Source organism: Cnephaeus nilssonii, assembly GCF_951640355.1.
Source record: "Cnephaeus nilssonii genome assembly, chromosome: 5".
Lineage (NCBI taxonomy): Eukaryota > Metazoa > Chordata > Mammalia > Chiroptera > Vespertilionidae > Cnephaeus > Cnephaeus nilssonii.
In genome coordinates, this window is record NC_137076.1 from 90,975,564 (window position 1) to 90,997,887 (window position 22,324).

Sequence of the window (22,324 nt, forward strand, 5' to 3'; positions counted from 1 at the left end):
CGAAAACACTTCCGGGTCAAGCCGTTCCAGCCGGAAAAAGGCTTGGTGCTGCTCTGGTGAGTGAGGTCTCGGTGGGGGTCGCTGCGGGGAGGGGTGAGGGGGCGCTGCTGGGGTAACCTAGGCTTGGGTCCGAGCCTGAGGGTTGGGGTAGACTGTATCCGCCGGGTTTGTTTTGAAGGCGTGGCCTGAGCCGCAGGAGTTCGGCCTTGGTACGTTTGCGGAACGACAACAACACGCCAGGCACTGCCCAGGCGCTAGGGACAGACACGCCCTGCCCTCCAGTAGTTGACATTTTAGTGTGGAAGCCTAACAGGAAACGGGAGGGGGCATTGAGAGATTGGGTGAATAAAGGATTAAGAAGTACAGATTGGTAGTTACAGAACAGTCATGGGGATGTAAAGTACAGCATAGGGAACATAGTAATATTATATTAACTAGGTGTGGTGGCAGGTGGTACTGGAAATATGGGCGTTAGGGGGACAGCACACTTTGTAAAGTATGTGATTGTCTAATCACTACGCTGTACACCTGAAACTAACACAAATTAATATCCAATGTAAACTGTAATTGAAAAAGATTTTTAAATAAAAATTTAAAAATCACCCCTCTTTAAGTGGGTAGTGAGTGCTTTAAAGAAAATTAAACAAAAAAAAGAAAAAGAAAATTAAACAGGATAACGTAACGGAAAGGGGTGAGGAATAAGCCTTATAAAGATCTGGAGAACAGCATTAGAGGCAGAAGAAATAGCAAGTGCAAAGCCTTCTTCTGGTGGGAGCAAACTTGGAAAGGTCCAGAAAAGGAAAAAAAGGCCACTGTGACTGAAGCAGAAAAGAGGAAGATGCTGCCAGAGATTTAAACAGGCCAAATCTTGTAGGACAAGCATTTTGACTTTTATTTGGAAAACAATTGGAGGTTTCTATGCAAAGAAATGAAGTGCTCAAATTTATGACTTTAAGTTTTCAACTGACCTCTGGTCAGAAAGATGCATCTCCCAGCAGTGTGAATGCATGAAACCCAGACGGACAACAGAAAGAAAGACATTAGAGACAGCCTCATTATACAGCCTAGAAAAACTAAGTCCCAGCTGGTGAAGGGATTTGGCCTTTTCAGAGCCCAAGTCTTTCACTCCATTTAATGCCTTAAGAATCATGGTTTTAATGTGTGTGTGTGTGTGTGTGTGTGTGTGTGTGTGTGTATGTCACTTCCTAAAACCCTTTATATAGTTTCCTTTGTTTTTCATGATGGTTCTCTAAATTTAGGGGCATCAGTATCATGTGGGAGCTTGTTAAAAATTCCTATTAAAAAAAACCTGTATAAGTATAAAATAGGTTATTTCCTCTGATTTTTCTGTTGTAATGGAAAATGCATGGAATTTGGGATTTAACTATGGAACCTTAGTAAGCTTAACTGTGTCGTAATTTTTAAAACGCTATTGGTAGTAAATATAGCAAAATGTTGTCAAACATTTTGGTCTTGGGCTCCCTTTCTACTTTTAAAACTTACTGAGAACGTCCAAGAGTTTTTGTTTGTGTGGGTTATAGCTATCAATATCTACCATTTTTTATATCAAAACAACTTTCAAAAAAGTTATTAATTTATTTAAAATTACAAACTCATTGTATGTTTATATAAATAGCATTTCTATGAAAAATATTTTCCAAAATAAATTTTTGAAAAGAATGGCATTGTTTCACATCTCTACAAGTCTCTTTAATATCTTGCTTAATAGAAGACAGCTAGATTCTCATATCTCCTGTGTTCATTGTCTTATGATTATCACTAATCATGTAGCCTCTGGAACATTGTACCATATTATGTGAGAATGAAAGTGAAAAAGGCAAATAATGTCCTAGTATTATTATGAAAATTATTTTGAAAAATCATGTTTAAAAAGTCTTAGGGACCCTCCCCCCCTGTACCACACTTTGAAAATCACCAAATTATGATTTTGTTATGACAATCTAAAGAAATATGAACTTGATTTGAAAGTCATTAAAATGCTGATGCTCAGGCCTCACCTTTATAGATGTTAAATTAAGAAGTCTGAGTGGAGCTAAAACATTTGCATCTTTAACAAGCACTACAGATAAATTTCATGTAAGTGGTCCAAGAATATCAGTTGGAGAAAAACAGTTATAGGTCTAATTCTAGGGTGTTCTGCCCACTAAAATTTTTTTTAAAGCAACAGCTGTGTATTCATTTCTTCAAGTCTCTCCATTAACAGTTTTCAGTGCCTGAGACTGGAAAGTCAGTAAGAAATCTGTAGCAAGTACCTTTCTGATTAGCAAGTTGATGAGAGTCTAAATGCAAAATGTTGAATCCAATCCTATGCCAATGACTGAGATTTTTAACCGTCATCTGTAAGCTTACAGTTTTCTGGACAGATAACTAATAGAAGGAAAGTGATAAGTCTTAGAATCAGGTACTGTACTCTCAGTGAACTAGGGGGACTGACACCGAAAAAAATTCATCTAAAGTGAAGAGGGTAGAAGTGAGAGTTTAGTTAAAAGGCATCTTAAATAAGGTAAAATGTTAGCTGGCTATTGTAAGGAGGGTCAGATTTTCACAGGAAGATGGTGTGGAGGGGCAGGAAGTTTCAAACTAAAGGAACAACTAGAACCAGAACTTTAGACAAGTTATTTGGCGATGATAGAGAGTAAAACAAGTGTAGTTAAGGCTAAGCCATGACAGGAAAGCTGGGGAGATTTTAGGACTTAAGCAAAGAAAGGAATGATAATAATAACCTCTAGATAAGGAAACTAAGACCACTAGAAATCATAGCTAATTAGTGACAGATGTAACTAAAGACCTGCCTTGACTTCTAAATCCATGTATTCTTTTGGCAAGCAATTATTGCACATGCAGGCACTGCTGGGCTCTGTCTAGCTACTTCTGCCACCTGACTATTTCTGGAGAATTATGGATGCTACACTAGAATTTGAAGCTTATCTCATGGGTCATGAGAAGTCACCAATAGATTTTGAGATTGCCTTGACTTTTTTTGGTTTTGTGTTTAGGACCAATTCTGAGAGGAACAGTGTTTGGGGCATCAAAGGGGTATCTTTTCTAATAAAGAGGGAATATGCTAATTGACCATCACTCTGTCACAAAGATGGCTGCACCCACAGCTGAGGCCAAGTTCCCATAAGAAGCCTTAAGGAGCAATCAGCAGGGACCTGAGGCTACGCCCCCCCTTGCCCCTGTGGGGCTTGACAGGGGACCTCAGGCTGCGCCCCCCACCCAGAGGGGCTTGACAGGGGACCTCAAGGTGCGCTTCCCATCCTGGTGCTGGGCTAGGGGACCTCAGGCCACACACCCCCGCCCCAGCGCCAGGCTGGGGGACCTCAGGCCGCGCCCCCCACCAGGTGGGGCTTGACTGGGGACTTCAAGCCATGCCCCCCACCAGGGGACCTCAGACCGCACCCCTGCCTGGGTTGGGCTTGACAGGGGACCTCAGGCGGCGCCTCCCGCCTTGGCACCAGGCCAGGGGACCTGAGGCCACACCCCCCGCCCGGCAGGGCTTGATGGGGGACCTCAAGGTGTGCTTCCTGTCCTGGTGCTGGGCTAGCTGGCGCCCCCCCACCAGGTGGGGCTTGACAGGGGACTTCATGCCGCGCCCCTCACCCCGGCACCAGGCCGGGGAACCTCAGGCCGCACCCCCCCCCCCCCCCGTCCCAGCACCGGGCCAGGGGACCTGAGGCTGCGCCCCCCTGCCTGGCGGGGCTTGACAGGGGACCTCAGGCCGTGCTCCCCACCCAGAGGGGCTTGACGGGGGACCTCAAGGTGCACCCCCAGTGCTGGGTCGGGGGAACTCAGGCCACGCCCCCCGCCCAGCGGGGCTTGACGGGGGACCTCAGGCCATGCCCCCCACCCAGCGGGGCTTGACAGGGGATCTCAGGCTGTGTCCCTCACCTGGCGGGGCTTGACGGGGGACCTCAAGGCACACGCCCCGCCCCAGTCTGGGCTGGGGGACCTCAGGCCACGCACCCCCATCCTGGCGTCTGGCCAAGGGACCTGAAGATACGTCCCCTGCCCGGTGAAGCTTGACAAGGGTGGGACTGGCTGGGTCTGGATCTAGCCCAATGGGGGGGGGGGGCGCAGATCTGGGTTTCACGCGATTTTGAGGTGCATGTGGGTGGGCGGGGACTTGAATCTGGGTCCCGTGGTGCGCCCCAGACTCTGACAAGAGGAAGGTTTTCGTATACATTTTACTAATTTCCTTTTATCTCTGACACTTCTATTATAGAGAAAGGGCAAATAGCAATATTAAATTATTTCCTCTAATTAATCCCCTTTTAATGTGCACAAATTTCATGCACCGGGCCACTAGTAGTTGGTATAATGTGGTATCCACTTAGGTAAAAGGACTATGACTTAGGTTAGGGACATATGACTTAATTGAAAAACACCTAGGAGGTGGAATAATAATAATAGCGTGTATTTATAATGTACCCACATTAGTTCACCTCATAGGGTAGCTCACAGTTACCCTATAAGGTGGTTACTGTTGATAACCTGATTCAATAGATGTGAAAATTAAGGCCTCTCCAACACACAGCTTCGTCCAGGGATAGGATCAGGCACCCTTAACTCCAGTGCTCCTAACCACCAAGTCATGATGATCCTGTAACTTTGATCTTGCAAAACTGGAGGAATTGTATTGTTTAACTATCATTCAAGCTATGTATACGTTGAACAGGTAGATCTGTGGGTGAGAGTGGGGAGTTCCATTTTAGTTATGCTGAGTTTGAGATACTGAAGTGTGTGTGTGTGGGCGGGGGGGGGGGGGGGGTCAGACTGTAGAGGAAAGGAAATGAATAAGGAGATCATAAATCAAACTTACTACATCAGTGTTTTTGCCATTTGCATCCAGTAGCTTCAGCCGGTGCTTGTGGCAAAAAGGGTAAGAGTCGTAGGTATAACAAATAATCCTGGGTTTAAAACAAAGCTCCAATAAATGCAAAAGGTATTTCTCAGTGTGCCAGAAAATAAGTTGAAGTTTGAGCTGAGTGCCCAAATGCCAGTTAGGAGGTCTGTGATGGCTCCAAGATACTCTTGGGAGCATAGGGGCTATTTTTTAGAAAATGTCCCTCAAAATGGTGATTTCTTTTTGAATATTACTAACCCTTTTATGATAAAGATAACTATAATAATGCTTCACTATAAGCAAAACCGCTTTATGTTTGTTCTTTGCAAAGGATAGAGTAGTGCTGACAATATGCTAACAAAATTGGATCTTCATTTGCTTTTTCTCCTCTTTGCCAATTCAGAATGCCACTTTGACCATCTGTGTGCCAAGGTTAGGGGGACTTCTTTATTTTTCAAGTGTAACAGTGCGGGCAGAGAAGAGTGAATGAGCTGTAAATACAGCCTAGAACACATTTCATTATGGAGAATGAAGCATTAATATCCCAGTGTACTTGGAGCAAAAGCCAATACCATCTGGGCATCAGTGTTTTCCTCCCTTTGAGTTATCTCAGAACTACTTCTGCAAACAGCAGTTTCCTCAGCCAACTTACTATTGAGCCACGAGAACGGAAATCAGCCACATTACTTCCTTATTTACTTCTGTTGAGAATTGGAACCGAATGCAAATATTTCATAGAAGTTGGCAGGAACAGCAACAAGGCAATCTGTTAGGGATGACAGTTTAGGCACTTTTTTTTAAAATGATATCAATTTTCAGAATGGTTCTGTAGGATAAAATCATCTGCACTTCTGATTATTCATGAGCTTAGAAAAGCTTACATTTTACTACAGCTAAAACATGAAAAATGCATTGGAATAAGCTTGAGTATTACACTTTTCTGTTTTTCTTATTCATGCTGAAGCAAGGTAGTAAAAAAACTTCATCCACGTGCATAACTTATCCCTTTTTAACTTTTTACAGGAAGATGGCACTCTGATTTTCCTTTTTGAACTCTTTCTTCTTACCTCCAAATGTTAGCTGCTGCATTGAGAATAGCAGGCATGATATTATGGGAAGTCCCAAACTTACAAGTGAATTGTATTTCTAAAATTCATGAAGTTCTTTCTTGTTTGAATTCATAGCACAATTATACTTCAGTACATCTCACACTGTGTGTGTGTGTGTGTGTGTGTGTGTGTGTGTGTGTGTGTGTGTTTTCAGCTGTTTCTGTCTCCAGGCTAGTTTGTAAATTCCTGAGGGCCTGGGACAGTATCCTAGTTCACCTGAGCATCCCTTGCAGCCCCTGATTTAGCTAAGCTGTTTTAAAATCAATCCAGAATGAGTAGAATGGTTTTAGTCAATGTTGTTTTTGTTGCAGAAACCAATTCACACTGACTTAAGTAAAAGGAAACTTAATTTGAGGAGATAAGTCCTGATTCCAAGGTTGATTTGTTCCTTTACTCTCTTGTCTGCTTCTGTTACCTTGAACATAGACCTTTGTCAGTGTTTTCTCCCTTAATAGCCTCTTATCTCCAAATGGGTTGTGTCTCTAGTAGCTCATACTAGAAGTCCTTTGTGTTCAGGATGCCTATGGTATGAGGATGAAGTACCCAGAATGAGCCTGTCTTTATTGACTAGACTATAAGGATATTATGCAACCTATTGTTAGTCTCCTGGCATAAATTAGTATACCAGATTATTTCTGCCACCTTTAACCTAAGAGCAGTTTGAGTATTCATAGTATTTTGTAGATCCTGTCTTATAGGTTTCTCTAAACTTCTAGTAGGGGCAATTGGCTATGTCCATACAGAACAGGGAACCTGAAATCTTGACTGCATGGGCCGTTTGTGTGTATACCAGTGTCTAAGGAGGAGATGGAGTACAGATACATAATGGGGACTTCCTGGAGCTATAGCACAGTTTAGTCACTTTGGCTAAACTTAATCTTTTTTCCCCTTTTCTAGCTATTTCTTCATTTTCTTTTCTTGTTTGCACATTCAGTCTATATTTTTGTGGTTTTAATTTTGAATAAAGTTGAATAAAGATGCTTGTTTCTTTAGGGGAGAGATAAACAGTCTTATTGGAACCAGGAGGTAGAACTGTGTCAGGAGCCAGAACAGCGGGTGTGAGTCTCTCTTTCTCTTCCTCTCTGCTCCTCTCTGCCACCTCTCTTTCCCTTCTCCATCCCTAGTGTCCTTTCTCTCCGCTTCTCTTTGTATGTGGTCCAAACCTAGCTGCCTTAGCCCCCTATACTCCGTCTCTTCCTCAAATAGCCCTAACCCATGATGTCTCAATTCCAAGAACAGATTCTAATTAGATTAGTCAGCCAGTGGGTTGGCTTCCTCCTGGGCGTGAGAAGGCGGGATTCAAGAAAGGGAAACATAGGCTAGGTAGATTGCAGCAAAGGTTCTCTACCACACACTCAGGACACATAAAAGCAATGTTAGCATATTATGGTTGGAGTCCCAGATTAGTTTGCAATGCCTGTTTGATCCATATTTTTGCGAAATACTTATTTGCAGTGAGAAAAAGAAAAATGTGAAATTTAAAATTAAAGATTGAAATTACATATGGAATTCTGGAATCCCCCTCCCCCAAGATTTTTAAATGGTTGGTGTTATTCTGAGTAAAAATGTTTTCTTTATCTTAACTAATGGTTTTGCTATAAGGTATAGATTTTAGCACAATATCTGAAAGGACTATCAACAGTAATAATAACTGGAGCTTATTCAGTGATTACTATGGCCAGACTCTGTTGTATATATACATATATATATATATACTGTCTCATGCAGACCTCACAATAGTCCTATGAGAATACATACTATTATTTTCCCTATATTAAAGATGAGGGGACTGAGGCAGGGAGAGGTTAAGTCATTAACAAAAGTTACAAGGCTAGTTAAAATTAGAGCCAGGATTGGAATCCAGGAAATCTGGCTCCAGGTCTGTACTTTGAACTTCTCTGCTACCCTGCCTTTATCAGAGGCCTGCAATCATGATATTTCAGGGTAATCATAATTCAAATGGAATGTGAGTGATAGTTGTCTCATATTAGAAGTGTTCAGTCTGGAGCACAATTAGGCAGGCCTGTTGTAGAGGAAATAAGGATGTATATTAGTGGTCTCTGGGTGCCAGCCGATGGACCCTCTGCCTCAGAATCACTCAGGAGCTAATTTAAAAACATCAGTTCCAAGGTCTGAACTAAGGGGTTCTTATTCTGGGATGAGATCCAGTAATCTATATTTTAACAAGTTCTCTAGATGATTGTGATATTCAACCTGGTTTGAAAACTCTGGACTTGGTAATCTTTTATTTCCAAATTCTGGACTTGGTAATCTTTTATTCTAGAACAAGATAGTAAATGAAGACTTTGGGTTGGTTCAAGGAACACCTTTAGGCATTATGCCTTTAAGTTTTTTCAAGATTGTTAGCATTGTCTCTTTGTGTCAGAGAATATAGTAAGTGCTAGTAAATTCATGTCAGTTTAACTATTTATGATCCCTATTACATAACATTCTTCAATTTACAAAGATCCATCACATACTTTATCAAATTTAAACTAATCTCCATCAGTAAATAGTTATTGAGCGTGTACTAGTTATGAAGTATAGCAATAAAAAATATAGTCTCTGTGCTTACAGCGCTCATAGGTGAGATGGGGTAGACTGCCTAGCGGTACAGAGCAGCATGTGCTAGAGCCAGGTGAGTAGTATAGTGGTGAGGGTTACAGGGGTCCAGGAAGAGCCGTCCTGTATCCAGGTATACACTGGATCCATGTGGGAGGAAGAGCCAGGCTTTGAGAGGAGGCTCAGGGAGGCTGCATGAAGAAGGGACTCCACACAACCGTAACTGCCAGGACACTGCTTGCCCCACCCCTCTCATGGGGGATTGTTCATCACCCAGAAGCTCCTGCATTTCAAGAGCTAGGAGAGAGTCCATTTCTTCTACTCCCAGTGTCTTCTACCCTAGCTGCTTTGATTTGGGGGGGTACATACCATCCCTGCAGATGATTTACCTTACTCTTGAGACTCTCAGTTCTGTGGCCTCTTCGTCTTGAATAAGTTATCATCTTTACTCACTTCAGCCTCACATTCCAGTTCCCTAAGTCCACCTCCAACTTTGCCCAGACTGCTCCCCTCTAGAATCAGGAATCCAACCCAGCACTCCTTGGCCACCACCTCTCCTTACCACAGCTTGTAACTCTTATTCCTGAACACCGCCTAACCAGTGATCCATCTGCTTTTTCCCTGTCCCTGCCCCTTTACCTAGAACACTTCTCTTCCATTCTCAGATTTTGTTTATCCCTCAGAAACTGTTGCACATCTCCCTTTCTCAGAGAGACTTTCTGCAATGAGGTTAATTTTCCATGTTGGCTGCTCCTGTACACCCTATCCTTTTCCTTAGGTAGCATTTAGTATATTTTGTGTGTATTTAGTTAGTGTCTATGTCCTCTAGCAGACTGAGCTCCATGAAGGCAGAGACCGTGTCTATAGTACAGTAGGTACTATTGAGTACATGAAAACTGTATATCTCTAGCCTAAAATAGATTCTAAACTCAGTGGTGGGCAAGGGTGGGGAGGAAGGAAATGGCAGGATAAGAAATGCGGTGGTATTAGAATAAAGTGAAGTTATGGGGGGTTATTTGTTTTGTTTGTTTTTTGTTTGTTTGTTTGTTTTCCCTACAAAGAGAGCAGGCCTCTAGCTCAGAGCCTTCAGCAGATGGCAGTATCTCTGAAAGTTAATAACCTTGCCTTGTTTATATGGTGTTTATGTGTACAGTTACTTTTATCCACAGATGTGATACAGACTTTCCTTCTAAAATAAATGTATGAAAGTAAAATAATGAGTTGATTTAAAGAAAAAGCATAAATAATAACTTGGTACACGGATATAGCATAAAAATTATGGCAGTATAAGGAATGCATGAAATTTGGGAAATGCTGGTTTGGATGAAGCCACAGGAACACCTCATCAAAGTCGTGGGAACACCTGCACCCAAGTGCTTTGTTTCCTTTAGTGTCATTTTAGTTGGGTTTGGGGAGGAAATGAAAATAAGCACATGTGTTCCATCTGTTATAACAAAGTCTGAAGTTTTTTGTTTTACTCTAAATAGTGTGTTCTTAAATTTGAATGATATAGAAAGATACAGAAAGTCATTTTCATTATTCAGCCATCCTTTCAAGGGCTAATGAAAATTAAATGACATTTATAGTGTATCATAATTCAGACTTTGAGGAGTTTAATGGCAAAATACAATGATCCATTGCTTTTTATGTTATACTAGAGGCCCGATGCACGAAATTCATGCAAAAGTAGGCCTTCCCCCAGCTGCCGGCACCGGCTTCTCTCTGGCACCTGGGACCCAGGCTTTCCTCCGGCTGGGCGCAGGCACCCAGGACCCGGGCTTCCCTCTGGCCACCGGCAGGCACCCGGACCCGGGTTCCCTCGCAGCCCCAGCTTCGTCCGAAAGGATGTCCGCTCTAATTAGCATATTATGCTTATATTATTATAGATGATCAAGAAGCCTTCATGAAAGTGTAAAAGGGGAGGAAATGTCATTTCCAAAACTAATTCTTTTGGGCCCTTGTAAAAAATAAAGCTAGGTGTTTCATCTCATTTTTTATAGAAATAAGAGTTGAAATTTTTCTTTGGGAGTCAGTGATTTAAAAGAGGAATCACATTACCAGGACAATGATCATAATCACACACACTCTTAGACTGAGATATCATTTTGCTTATTATTTGTGATACACTTTTCTTTCAAATTTGTTTGGTAAGCTTTCCCTGTAGTTTATATTTGCATTTCTGCCAACTAGTCGTTTAAAATGTCAATTTCTCCCTTAGCTAATTTTACAGACTTTGAGCTAGAAATTTGGTATTCTTACAAACTTTTAAATGTGTACTGTATTTTGTCTCTTGATATTGAAGAAACTATTAAAGGGAATTATTTTGTCTAACATTCTTGCCCAAGGGTGTTATAGCCTCCCAAGTCAGTACATGTATATTTATGTATATACAGTAGTATAATTTTCTTTCTAATATTAAAAGAAAAGAACTACCTCAACTGTCTCTGCATTATTTATATATAATATATCTGTGTACTTGAACTACTCAAATTTTGAGCTCCATGGTTATGATTATGATATACCAGTTGATTTACATTATTAGTATAACAATACATGGTAATGGTACAATTTGGAAAGAAAGACCATTAAGCTAAACATTTTAGCCTTCATTGGTTCCCTGTTGCATAGAATTTGTCAGAAATAGAACCGTAGCATTTCACAACTAGGAGAGTCCTTAAAAATTGTCTTATTTAGTCCCTTATTTGCAGATAAGAAAACAAGCCCAGCTACTTACCAAGGTCAGACAGCTAGTTGGTAGCAAAACTAGGACCAGAATCTAGGTCTGCCGTTTCCCAATTTGCTGCTCTTTCTACCATCCCTATGTGAGATTTTTAGGTGGTGTTCTCTCTATTGCATTCCCAGATGTTGGCACCAGTTATTCTTACCAGGTTTTCATCTATTCATTTAGTATAGAATATAGAGTTTCACCCCACTATGCATCTTTGTTGGTTAAATTTATATCTGGTTTTCTTTTAGGTTGGTCTTCACTCACATGTTTAACCTTGAAGACTTCAAAATACATTTGGATCTACTACTTTTCTGGAAAACTCCAATACCAAGCAATAAATTACCCACTGTACTCTCATTATAGTATAGAAGCTTTTCAGTTCTCCAAATCTAAATAAGATTGTCTCCCCTTTTCCCATGAAGCCACATTGTTGTTTATTCACTTTAGTAGTGAGTGTTACTGTGCCGGCTGCTTTTGTTTTGGAAGATGGAGGCTTCAACCAAATGGACCCACTGGGAGCAAATCATAGTTCTTTCAATGTGTCATTTCTCCCAAGCTTTGAACTCTCAGCAGGCTCCCACTCAGGTGATAATGTTATCATAGCCAAAGAGGGAGCTAGTGTTTCAATCGAGTGTCTTCTCACAGTCAACCACTATGAAGATGTCCATTGGTACAACTCAAAAGGACAGCAACTGGATGACAGAGGCAGAGGTAACTATGCCAGGGTATAATTAATCAAGGTTACTTATTTCCTGTTACTTCTTTCTTCTTGGTTTTATAGCATATTCAACAAGAAATCTCAAAGGTAAGGTACCAGGGTGAATAGTGAAAACTTTTGAAAGGCCTGGAGTATTATACCTATCAGGAAAAAAAAATCCTACATAATAAAATGGTAATATGTAAATTACCATCACTCCGCTACGCCCACGATTGGGCCAGCAGGAGGTGCAGGGGGCGGGACTCAGGGTGGCCGGGGTAGCTGATTGGGCCAGCAGGACGCTGAGCTCGCGGCGCCAGTGGCGCCGCGAGCTCAGCGTCTGTGCCATGGCTGCCGGAGGCTTTCGGAAGGCCTGGGGCACCCGCGGACAGCCGGCCGGGTCCCCCGCGATCAAAGGCCAAAGCGGGGGACCCGGCCGGCTGTCTGCTCCGGCGCAAGGCCTTTCGAAAGCCTCCGCAGCGCCGGAGGCTTTCGGAAGGCCTGGGGCACCCGCGGACAGCCAGCCCGCTGGTGCACCAGGTGCATGATTAAATCATGCACTGGGCCTCTAGTTAATTATAATTACTTAACCAGAAAAAGAAAAAAATAAGGAATAGTTATAAATTTAAAAAGGTGTTCATATAATGACTGTGAGCTCATTTCTCTCCTCTTGATGAGTTGAGTTCCTTTTTTGTTGAAGGTGGGCTTCATCAGGGCTGCTGCATACAGCTGTGCAGGATATGCACTGCACGGGTCCAGTGGGACCATTCACCTAGTGTGATAGTACAGTTTGGTGGCCCTGTGTGAATATAGCAAGAAGGATTTTGACTAGACTTAAGTAAATTTGTCATAAATTAAAAAAAATATTTGCTCAGAAATGAGTTACTAAAAATGTTAGAGGAAATCCATGGTTGTTGGTTTTGAATGATTATTGATCTGCATAAAACTTTAAGTGCCTCTGATAATTAGAAGGGCATTGAGGAGGAGCTCTGTATACCCTCTAGTTCTTTTTTTTTTTTTTCCTATTCTATACACTTAATTTACTTGAAAACAGGAAAGTTTCTCTTGTAATTTTTGTGTCTCCATCTTAAAAATCACACAAATAATGTGACCAAGCTCTACCTTTTGACAGGTTTTTATTTGATTTTGCTGTTTGTAGACCTGTAAACACATCCTAATCAGAATACTGTTTACTGAACTAGTATTCTGTTAGGAAGATGTTTTTGAAGACCACATGGGTTAAAGCACCTCAAAAAGAAATCACCATGAAAAATCACTGGGACAAAGGTTAAATCCAGGATCCTCAGAAGGTACACTTTCAGAAAAGGCCCCTTATCTTTCTTGCTAGAAAGATGGTCTAATCCCTTGGACTATAAAGGATATTTGGTTATTCACATTAGAGTAGGAGACAGAAAAATAGACAGTGATGTTTCCTTCTAAAGTATATGCTAGACATTTTAACCATCTACACACTGAGTAACTGGCCACTAAGGAATTGAAGTGTTTGAATTATTAGAAAGAAGAGTGTATTTTTAACTAGCTTCTTAAGAATATAGGTCTACTAATCAGAATCTCTAAAGTGGTGCCAGAATGTGTATTTTGAACATGATTCAGGATTCCACATTTGTACTCACTGACCTAGACTCACCTCCTTTGGTCTGTTGGATCCTGACCAAATGCATCTGAGATTTGCATTATTCAATTAATGTGATTAGTACTGACTGACTGCATAAACAAAGCTTAGGTTAAGTTGAGACCAGCCAATTGAAATGCAGTTTTATTTTCCTATTTTGCCTTTACTTTGAAAACCATTAAACTAACATCTATCATTGATACTTTCAACAACAGCTCTAGAAAATTGTATTAAATTTTACGACTCTCAAGTGAGAGGAGTTTAAAGAGCATGCCAGTCTGGTATAAGGTTCATAAGTCTTGAGCTATTATCAGCAAATGAGCTAGAGAGTTTAGATTGTGGTCATAGCTCAGTAGTTGATTATTGGAGTCTATGTACTAGTTCATCAGACCTTGGATTCCTGGGGTAATCTTTTCATAGCCCAAGTTTAGAAGACAGAAGCTTGAGGAATAATGACTATATTTATAGCTACAGACTTTCCTCCTCTTTTACATTGGTGAAGTGATGGTTCTTAAATATAACTATAGAATTTAGATAAATTTTTATGGTGAAAAACATGTGCACAATCCAAAGTGCCTATTAATTGATGTGCGACTAAAAAATCCAGAACCATAGAATCTCGGGGATTAAAGAGATCATGAAGATTAGGATTCGGTTGGTGCTTAAGCAGTCATCCAGCCTCCTCTGGGACTCACACCTACACTCCAGGTTAGCCCATTAATCTCATCTTTGAATGACTGTCACAATTAAAGTACAGAGTACGCTGAGAATTTACTGCAAATGTGAGAATTGTGCAGGCAGAGCCCAGTTATTAAAGGACATTGAATCAAGGTGGGTGGTCAGTGTGCTTTGCTTTTCTATATGTGTTTCCTAAATGAAGACACCTTCATATATGGAAGAGAAGTGACATGTTTTAGGTGAAAAACAGAAGCTCAGGCATATTAAAGGCAACTTCATTCTCCTGTACCCTGCTCATGTACCCTGACATGTGAGACATATCTTTTGGCTTGTGCTTCAGTTACTCTTGCCAGAAAGTCAAGATATAATCAACAAATCTTTTCTAACAAAACAAATTCACATGTGAAAGGCATGCCACATTAGCCAGTTAGTAATTGAACAAATTCATTAAATTGTCTATTGTTATAGAAGTTCATTATCGGAAATAAGCACAGTTAAATTAAAAGAAGAAAATCAAAATTATTCATAACCCATCATCCAGAAATGACCATTGTTTTATATTGCTGAGGCATATTCTTACAGTATATGAAAATGTATAGGTAGAAATTGTGATGTAGGTACACATACAGGCACACCTCGTTTCATTGTACTTTGCTTTATTGTGCTTCACATATGTTGCTTTTTTTTTTACAAATTAAAGGCAAGACCACAGCAAAATAATTAGATTTTCTTTATTCCAATACTCGCTTTATTTAGGTGGTCTGAAACAGAACCTGCAATATCTCCGAGGTATACCTGTATATATATAAACATTTTTTTAAGATTAGTCATGTAGTATTATATAGACCTGTCTCTCTGAAAGGCTTATGACGTTTAGCAGTGAAAAGGTAGCTATCATAATCTTTACTGTCTGCAAGGAAGATCTTTATTCCCTTTTAAGTTCTAGGCTATTTAAATTCTAACCCTGGACGTAACAGTCTGCCCTTTCTTACTGATTTAAACAAATAGCAGAACCTAATAGATGAGTTGAGTTAAAATATTCTCATGAAGAAAAGGAATATTGGTAACCCACTTGGCATATTTAGTGGTAATATTCTTTATGCTGTAATGTTTTTATTTCTGTTGGGTTATCAGGTGGAAAATGGTTGGTTTCTGATAACTTCCTGAATATCACCAACGTAGCCTTTGATGACCGTGGGCTCTATACATGTTTCGTCACGTCTCCAATTCGTGCCTCCTACTCTGTCACCCTGCGTGTTATCTTCACCTCGGGGGACATGAGTGTCTACTACATGATTGTTTGTCTGATTGCCTTTACGATCACTCTCATCTTGAATGTTACACGGCTCTGCATGATGAGCAGCCATCTTCGTAAGACCGAAAAGGCTATCAATGAATTCTTCAGAACTGAAGGGGCCGAGAAACTTCAGAAGGCCTTTGAGATTGCAAAACGCATCCCCATCATCACCTCGGCTAAGACTCTGGAGCTCGCCAAAGTCACACAGTTTAAGACCATGGAGTTTGCTCGTTACATAGAAGAACTGGCACGAAGCATCCCTCTTCCGCCCCTTATTCTAAACTGCAGAGCATTTGTTGAGGAGATGTTTGAGGCTGTGCGAATGGATGACCCTGATGACTTGGGAGAAAGAATTAAAGAGAGACCTGCCTTGAACGCTCAAGGTGCCATCTATGTCATTAACCCAGAGATGGGACGGAGTAATTCACCAGGAGGAGATTCAGATGATGGTTCTCTGAATGAACCAGGCCAGGAAATAGCAGTTCAGGTTTCTGTTCACCTTCAGTCAGAAACCAAAAGTATTGGTACAGATTCTCAAGACAGCAGTCATTTCAGCCCACCTGACGATATGGGATCTGCAGAGGCCTACTCTAACTACAAAGATGGGCCATTTGAAAACTGCCAGCTGTGAGCTCCCAGTACCTACAAAAACTGCTCTCGGAATAGGAAACCTGTTTAATGCAGGACATAACATTTTTACCAGGAGATGACTGGGGTTTCCCCTTGTTCAAATTAAGCACATCAGAATATACAGTATTGCCAAAATCTTTGTAAAAATGCAGCATTTTTCCTATCTCATATTTCTCAGTCATTTTCCTCAATCTTGAGTAGCTGATAGACATTACGATTTAAAGGAACCTGAGAGGTAAAAAGTGATGGGGAAAGTACCACACTAAGAGTTCTGTGGCTTCTCTTCTAGTCACAGTTCTTCCAGTGGTTAGGGCTGACATATATCTTGAGGCCTCAGTTTTCCTACCAATAAAATGAGGGATTTGCATTAAATAATGTGTTTCTAGCCTTATAACTTCTTACCCATCACTTTAATCCACTGAAATGTTTAGCACATCTCTAAATAAGCCTGTCTCTGGACTTTTAGTCCCTTTTTGTGGAAAGGACCAAGTTGAGACTTTATTCTGTAGTTTAGATTTCTACACCAGTGCCATAGTGCACAAAGGTATGGGTGTTTTTTGGACATTGTGGAGTATGCAATTGCATGTGCTAGGTCGAATCTTTTCAGTGTAGCTCAGGTCTGTATTGTTACACAGATATCAGGGAGCTAACTGCTCCTTAGTAAACTACTTTCCATGAGTAAATTGGTCCTTTGGGGGGATATATCATGTCTTTTTAACGTACTGAGGTGTCATTGAGCTGGCAGTGATTTCTCAATTGATTTCTAAAAGTGAACGATTTGTTTCTAAGGAATACCGTCTTCAGTGCTTTTAGAATAAGAAACAATGTCAAATCATCTGTCTCGGTAAACCATGGATTTTTACACTTCTGTTAAGAGAATTTCTCAGGCTTTCCCTTTTTAAAGTACTGGACTTGACAAGAGGGTTCTGTGTTTGGGATCCCATTCCCAGGGGAAACCCAGAGCTGGATTCCTCTTCAAATCTCTGTCAACCCTCTTGCCCTCTGTGATCTTAAATATGGTGCTAACAGTCGCATGTCTGCCTCCTTATCTTGTTTGTTTTGTTTATATTTTATTGTTGTTGAGGTTTTTATTTTTGTATACTTCAGATAAAGAATTGAGCTAGGGCTGCTTTTGTGGCCTCTCTGGGATATACTAACCTGAAATGAGATTAGATAATGGTGTGTGATATATGTTACTATATTAAATATATTAAATAGATATGCATATATAGATAGATGTATATACACATACATACAAGTAATCAAGATATAAAGAAAGAAAAATTATGGGTGATTCCACCTGATTCAACTGTGTGTAATAAAAACTTAAGACACTATTTCTTGTCTGGCTGAGATCTGACATAATGGATTGTAAATACTCTTTAGAATAATTTACTTGCTATAGGAAGCTTGGTGTCACATAATTTTAAGAACTTGGCAGTGGAGCTCCATTTGGTACTTTACATTTTCTTCATTTGGCTTCTGATTATTGAAGCGTTATTGAACTAGCGGGTCCTAAGGGAAATGTTCAGAAGAGGTTTTATCTGGATTTTAATTTAAGGTTTCAAATGGAGAAAGATAGGAAATCCCAACTGTGACCAGATAGAACTCATGCCTCCCTTTGTCTGGGCTTATCGGAAATAATACCTCTGCTCTGGAAGGCACAAATGAATCCATGTGCAGTTGTATCAGATGGCATTAGGGATGAATATGATAATACAGCCTCTCTGTCTCTCTGACTGTTTCCATGGAAACCTTCAGAACCAAACAAAAGCTACCAGTCATTTAGCCAAAGCTTGCCTTGGCTCATCGACCTGTATTTCTTTAAGAAGACTGCTTCCATACATTTGGCTATGAGAACAGGGGCTCTTGAACATACCCTAGGTTATAAAACACTTTTCCCTTCCCAGAATGTTTCTCTTGAAAAATTAAAACTTTTTAAAGTCCCTTGTTTGAGATCTGTCTCCTGAACATTTATCAGATCTTCAGATAGTACCCCAATTCTGTCCCAAAATAGCATCTCTGGGGGCATTTCTTAGAATGTAGCTTGTCACATTAAAGAGAATGAATTTACCCTTCATGTTCCCATAATGGACATGAGTATTTGGAGCCCTAAGGTAGATATTTAATGATCAAGGCTATGGAAAACAGGGCTTTGTAAAAATATAGAAAATATTGAAAAAAATGTAAGTTTAGACAATACTATAAAATAATTAAGTACAGGCTACTCCAGTGTATCCTGGATAAATTATTTTAGAAGCATAATGGTGACTTAAGTTGGTGGCAAAGTAACTAGTTTACTTTGAATATTCTAGGTGTCATTGATAAGAAATTAAATTAGGTCAAAATTTAATCAGAGTTAATATTTTTAAAGCTAGTTTTCAAGAGGAAGGGAATCACACTTACTAATATTTTCTGTATCTAATCAAAAGACTCCATATATAATTAATAGTCTCATGTTATCCTCTTATAAAATCTTTAACCTTTTGAACTTAAACTATACTCTAAAAGTCTTTTGATAATAACTGGTGTAATTATCCTTTTGCCTCATTGGATTTTATAGTTAGTGAAAATGCCTCTACTCAATAAAATGTATTTGAAATATTTATCTCATTTATAAATTTTGTCTTATATATAATGAACCTTATTGTCTTTATGAAATAGTGGCTTTGTGAAATAAATTCTCTAAAAATAGGCATGTAAGCATTTTTATAGGTTTTTTTTATCAGCTGAAACCAGACAGACAGGCATCTTTTGAGCCGATAAGCTGCATCTGTTATGATAGGTTAATTCGTAAGTCAGGCCCAGGGAGCATCTGTATTTCCTACCAACTACCTTGATATAATCATCTTGGGAGTTGCTGACCTGAAATGGTGTGAGAAGGCCCCTGGCTTCTTGGCATCACTTATCATGTATTTTAAAGTCAAAGCACACTGCTTTCCCTTCAGTTCTTCAGCCTCCGTGAAGCCCTTGGTACAGTACTCTCCATGCCCTGCATATGGTCTCACCCTAGATCAGTCTTTGTCTCCTGTGTCCCAGAGTGGCATGGGAGCATGGCATGCCTATTTTCCAGAGTCCAGCCAACCTTGTCTCCACACACCAGCAGTTACAACACAAGTGTATTATGTTTCCCAAATCACCAGTAAGAGAACACAATCTCTTCTCATCTAGGCCAGTAAGGTTGAAAATGCTCAGCCTTATACATAAACTTGTCAGTTCTCAACACAGTCCATAAAAGTAAATGAGTATTATTTGGTACTAGAGGCCTGGTGCACAAATTCGTGCACAGGTGGGGTCCCTTGGCCTGGCTAGTGATCGGGGCTGGCTGGCTGCGGGAGGGACCGCAGGAGGTTGGCCAGCCAGCTGAGGGGAGGGACCGTGGGAGGTTGGCTGGCCACAGGAGGTTGGTTGTGGGAGCGCACTGACCACCAGGGAGCAGCTTCTGCGTTGAGCGTCTTCCCCCTGGTGGTCAGTGCGCATCATAGCAACCTGTCAGTTGTTCAGTCGTAATGGTCGCTTGGGCTTTTATACATATAGATGGTTCAGATGATGTTTAAATGGTCACCATTTCAGTGAATATTTACATTATAATTTTGTCCTTTTTTTAAGAAAAAGTCATCCTTGAGTGTAAAATATTAAATGTTTAATGTATTACATTTTATTTGTCAGAAATCTTCTGTAGCATATATATTCATTTTTATGTGTCTTGGAATTTGATGCTAATGATTTTAATTTAAGCAGGAGTGAGTTTGGATTCAAGTTGGATGCCACCGTGGCTACCCATTGTAATTTTACACATATTTGCTAAGCATTTATGTTTTCGTGCTTTGATACTTACGTGGGTGTCCTGCCCACAGTTACCACGAGGACACAGTTAGCAGACCATCCCACTGGGCCCAAATGCAGCAGTTTCCCATTCTGAAGTAAGGCATTCCTGGCAAAGGCCAGACCTTGAGCACAGACCTACAGAGGACTGGTTCATAAAGTTTAGGATGAGATTTGGCTGTTGAAAGGGGTAGCTCTGTTAGAAGCAAGCAACTGTAGCCCAATTAGGAGTGAAGGATGATGGTTGAAAAGCACAGGATCTCAGAAAACAAGCAAAGGAAATAGAGGTGTGACTCATTACTTAAATGCCATAGACTCCTTAGAATGAAAACCCAGCCCATATCTCCCTGTGGTAAAAGTTCACTGCTTTGGAGTTTTGATTTCACTAGCCACTACAGGACTTGGCCTCTGGACTTTAGTAAAATGGGGTTGATAACACCTACCTCACAAATTAATATGAAGATTAAATATAGCAACAAAACAGGGTGCTAGCTGTACCATGCCACACAGTGTAGGACCAGTCATGAGTGTCAGCTCTGCTAGCAGCCATGTCCAGCTGAAGACTGGTTGCATATGTACTCAACCCCAAATTTCTCCAGATCTCTCTCAGTTACAAGTGCATTTGACTGCATGCTGTAGAAACCCAATTGTAGTAGTTTACTCAAATAAGAGGTTTGTTTTTCTCCAATAGAAAGTCCAGAGGAATGTAGAACAAGGCCAGTATAGGGGGCTCAAGTCTTAGAATGCAGGCTCCTTCTAGATTCCTCTCCATCCTTAGTAACTGGCTTTCATCTGCATGGTCACAAGATGTCTTAAATTGGGTTCTTCCAAGAGTCCCTGAGAGAAGGATTAATGTGCAAGTAGTTTATCTGGAAAGTGAGCCCAGGCAGATAGGGGAGTGGGGAAGTGAGACAGAAAAGAAGGAAGCCAGTACAGGATGCCTTAAGGAGTGGGTTACTGCTATGGGTAGTTGCTGTTCATTCCTACCCAGGACCTCAGGGAGCTCTGTCTGTCGCCAGTGAATGTATCTCATTCTCCCAACCGCTCGCCTGCCTGCCTGCCTGATTGCCCCTAACCGCTTCTGCCTGCCAGCCTGATCACCCCCTAACCAGCCTGATCACCCCCTGCTAGCCTGATCACCCCCTGATCACCCCCTTCTCCTGCCAGCCTGATCGATGCCTAACTGTTCCCCTGCCAGCCTGATCACCCCCAACTGCCCTCCCTTGCTGGCCCGGTCACCCCTAACTGCCCTCCCCTGTCGGCCTGGTTGCCCCCAACTGCCCTCCCCTGCTAGCCTGATAGCCCCTAACTTCCCACCCCTGCTGGCCTGATCGCCCACAACTGCCCTCCCCTACCGACCATCTTGTGGCAGCCATCTTGTGATGACATGGGGGCAGCCATCTTGTGCAAGGGTGTGACAGTCAATTTGCATATTACCTCTTTATTATATAGGATTCCCATTTGCATTGAGGGCTGCTCCCAGGGTCACTGACTCTGGCACTTCCAACCTGCAACATGCTGTCTAAGCATGATCCTGTAACCTCCAAAACCCCTCAGGTACAGAGACACAGGAGCTTTTGGTAGGAAGCCTGTGGTGAATACAGGAATGGTGAGTATCAACAGTTTATGGGCAGAGCACCTGCAGCACCTGCTACACGGGATAACTTCACCTCCAGCATCATGTCTGTGTTCCAGGCAGGGAGAAGGGTAGAAGGTCAAAGGACAAAAGACATAATGGTTGAGTTTTAACAAGAAGGCAATTGCTTTCCTAAAGCCTCACCAGACTCCTGCTGCTCAGCTGCCAGAACTGGATTGCATGGTTACCTGCTACAGCTGTAAGAAAGCCTGGAGCGATGAGTGTGTGTAGTGGGTAAAATTGCAAACCATTGTCCTTGAAGATACTTGCATGAACAAAGTGAGAATCAGAAGCAATAAATCTTCAAGCCGTCACTTATATTGTCTCCAATACATGTGGCTCAAACAGCAGACACAAGTTATGGGGTTCTGCTCGGGCATAATTGGTTTACCTTAGCCTTTTTATTCATTAACATTTACTGTCCACCTGCCAAGAACACACAATGACAAAGTTCTTAGAGGAGACCAAGGTTGGACTTTTGAAGAAAGCGAAGAAATAGGCCTATATGGCTGGTGTCAGTGGGGCAAAGGAGGAACATCTGTAATACTTTCAATAATAAAGATAAATTTAAAATAAAAAAGAGCCTGGCTGGTGTGGCTCAGTAGTTGAGCATGGACCTATAAACCAGGGAGTCACAGACCCAGAATGTGGGCTTAATCCCC

At 41.2% G+C, this 22,324-nt stretch overlaps 1 protein-coding gene across 1 annotated transcript; it reads left to right on the top strand.

Moving 5' to 3' along the window:
- The first annotated feature begins 13 nt into the window (after window positions 1–13).
- MFAP3 (microfibril associated protein 3) lies at window positions 14–22,101 on the top strand. Its single transcript, XM_079771307.1, has 3 exons — window positions 14–56; window positions 11,515–11,977; window positions 15,409–22,101. Exons 2-3 carry the CDS (start codon window positions 11,683–11,685, stop codon window positions 16,200–16,202), a joined length of 1,089 nt encoding a protein of 362 aa, XP_079627433.1. The 5' UTR covers window positions 14–56; window positions 11,515–11,682; the 3' UTR covers window positions 16,203–22,101.
- The last annotated feature ends 223 nt before the right edge of the window (window positions 22,102–22,324 follow it).

What these genes read in the sequence shown, in the direction of transcription:
- MFAP3 (XM_079771307.1), top strand. Translation starts at nt 11,683, where the DNA reads ATGAAGCCACATTGTTGTTTATTCACTTTAGTAGTGAGTGTTACTGTG. An exon ending in ACTGGATGACAGAGGCAGAG is followed by an intron (nt 11,978 to 15,408) that starts GTAACTATGCCA and finishes TTGGGTTATCAG; the next exon opens with GTGGAAAATGGTTGGTTTCT.